Source organism: Tupaia chinensis, unplaced genomic scaffold, assembly GCF_000334495.1.
Source record: "Tupaia chinensis unplaced genomic scaffold, TupChi_1.0 Scaffold138665_1, whole genome shotgun sequence".
NCBI classification, from domain to species: domain Eukaryota; kingdom Metazoa; phylum Chordata; class Mammalia; order Scandentia; family Tupaiidae; genus Tupaia; species Tupaia belangeri.
In genome coordinates this window covers 994610-996397 of record NW_006198557.1, presented here as the reverse complement: position 1 = coordinate 996397, position 1788 = coordinate 994610, and the positions used below count along the sequence as shown (strand labels likewise).

Here is a 1788-nt window from a genome sequence, read left to right as displayed (position 1 = left end):
GGGGCGCTAGTTGACGGGATGAAGAGGAGTCGCAGTGACCTGTCGGTGGCCGGGACCCGGGACGAGGTGCGGGGGCGGGGCCTGCGCTGGGGGCGGGGCTTAGGTCGAGGAAGAGACGGGCGCCCCCTAGTGACCGTGGCTGTTTGCTGTGACTTCGTTATCTCGGGGATGTGGCTTTACCTAGCTCCACGACGCACGTGCTCTAGTGCCTCCGTTTACGTCTTTGATTCCATTTTTTCTTGCCGCTCAATCCAGGGATAGAGGGCTAGGTCTTCCAAGATAGGATTTTGGCGAGGCGGTGAGGGGTAAAGGGGCTAAGGTATTGAGGGCCTCGGATATGAGGCGTGGAAAGGACTCACTGACATTAAGGCCGAGAGAGGTACTCTTTTTTTTTTTTTTTTTTTTAAGAGGTTTTGCTACAGGGCACGTGCGCTCGACAGAGAGATAGAAAGCGAGAAATCACCCCCCAGAGGCGATAGCCACGCCGCAATCCCTTCTCCATTCTCCTCTTGGGATCTTGGGCACGCACGCACACGCGCCCAGCGTGAGTTTAAGCCACCGGGTCCGGGACTTGAACTGCAGTTGACTACATAGGAGTTCAGCAACGCTAACTGCTGGTCCCAAGGGACTCTTAGATACATAGGACCGGAAAAGACCCTAAGAAGGTAGTGTTAGGGGAATCTCATGTGAGAGACAGAAGGTAGAGAGATAGTCCAGACCCAGAGCTGGGACATTGAGCAGGAGCGACCTACAATTTAAGACTGGGAGGGGGCACCCTCATGTCTAAGGCATGGGAGGGCACCTCGGTAGGAGGGACCAGCGAGTGGCTCAGACGACAAGGGAACAGAGGGAGTAGATACTCCCTCTGATGGTTAGAAAGGGGTATCCCGGGAGGAGGGGCTGAGCTTCCAGGCCAGGCCACGCCCCCATTCCCCCCTTGTCCCTCCTCAGAGGCCTCGGGAGACCCTGGAGCCCGGTCGTGCGAACATGCTGGGGGCCGACCTTCGACGCCCCCGACGCCGCCTCTCATCTGGTCCAGGGCTGGGCTGGGCCCAGCTTGAGCCCTCGGACGCTGGGGTCCTTCTGCCACCACGGCCCACCACGCTGCCGCTGCTCATCCCGCCGCGGATTTCCATCACCCGGGCGGAGACCGACAGGTAGGCAGGAAGGGGGCTGCACTGGGAGGGGGTGGAGGAACAGAGCCAGCGAAGCTAGGTCCGGCTCTTCCCAAGCTCCCTTGCGTTTTGCAAAACTAGCTGAAACTTCCCGTGGAGCCCGGTCGGTGCAGTGACACCCCTCCCCCAAGGCGCGTGTGCAGCCTCTGGGAACCTCTTCTTCCATTCACCAGGCCGAGGGGAGGGGTTTCAGCCCTCCAGCCCACAAGGCTGCTTCCATATTCACTGCGCTGGGACAGGCTGGGAGAGTGGGCCTCTGTCTGGCCAGACTGCCTCAGTTTCCCCTGCTGAGACGATTCCATTCTTCTATGCCTTAAAAGGGGATGGTAGGATCCTGCAGGAGACCTGGGTTGGCATCGTTCTTTCTCTTGGGGAGGTGTAACAAATACTTGTGAGCCCTGGCCTCACACTGCGCTCTCCTCCTTTGTCATCCGGGGTCCTCGGGGCACCTCCACCCGCTTCTTGGCCCTGGAAAGACTGGGAAAGCCAGACAGACAGCTGAGACGGTCCTGGCTGCTGGCCTGCCCTGACGGCTGCTCTCTGCAGCCCCGACCCTCTGGGTCTCTGGTCTTGATATAATGGCTTATTTTCCTTCGCTGGGAGGAAGTGACTG

At 59.4% G+C, this 1788-nt stretch overlaps 1 protein-coding gene across 1 annotated transcript in view; it reads left to right on the top strand.

The window, feature by feature from the left end:
• PDE4A (phosphodiesterase 4A) overlaps positions 1-1788 on the top strand; it is a 53264-nt gene continuing 51476 nt past the window's right edge. The window contains exons 1-2 of the mRNA XM_006161540.2: positions 1-66; positions 952-1157. Of these exons, the coding sequence (XP_006161602.1) occupies positions 19-66; positions 952-1157 (254 nt within the window). The 5' untranslated portion in view covers positions 1-18. The remainder of the gene's footprint in view (positions 67-951; positions 1158-1788) is intronic.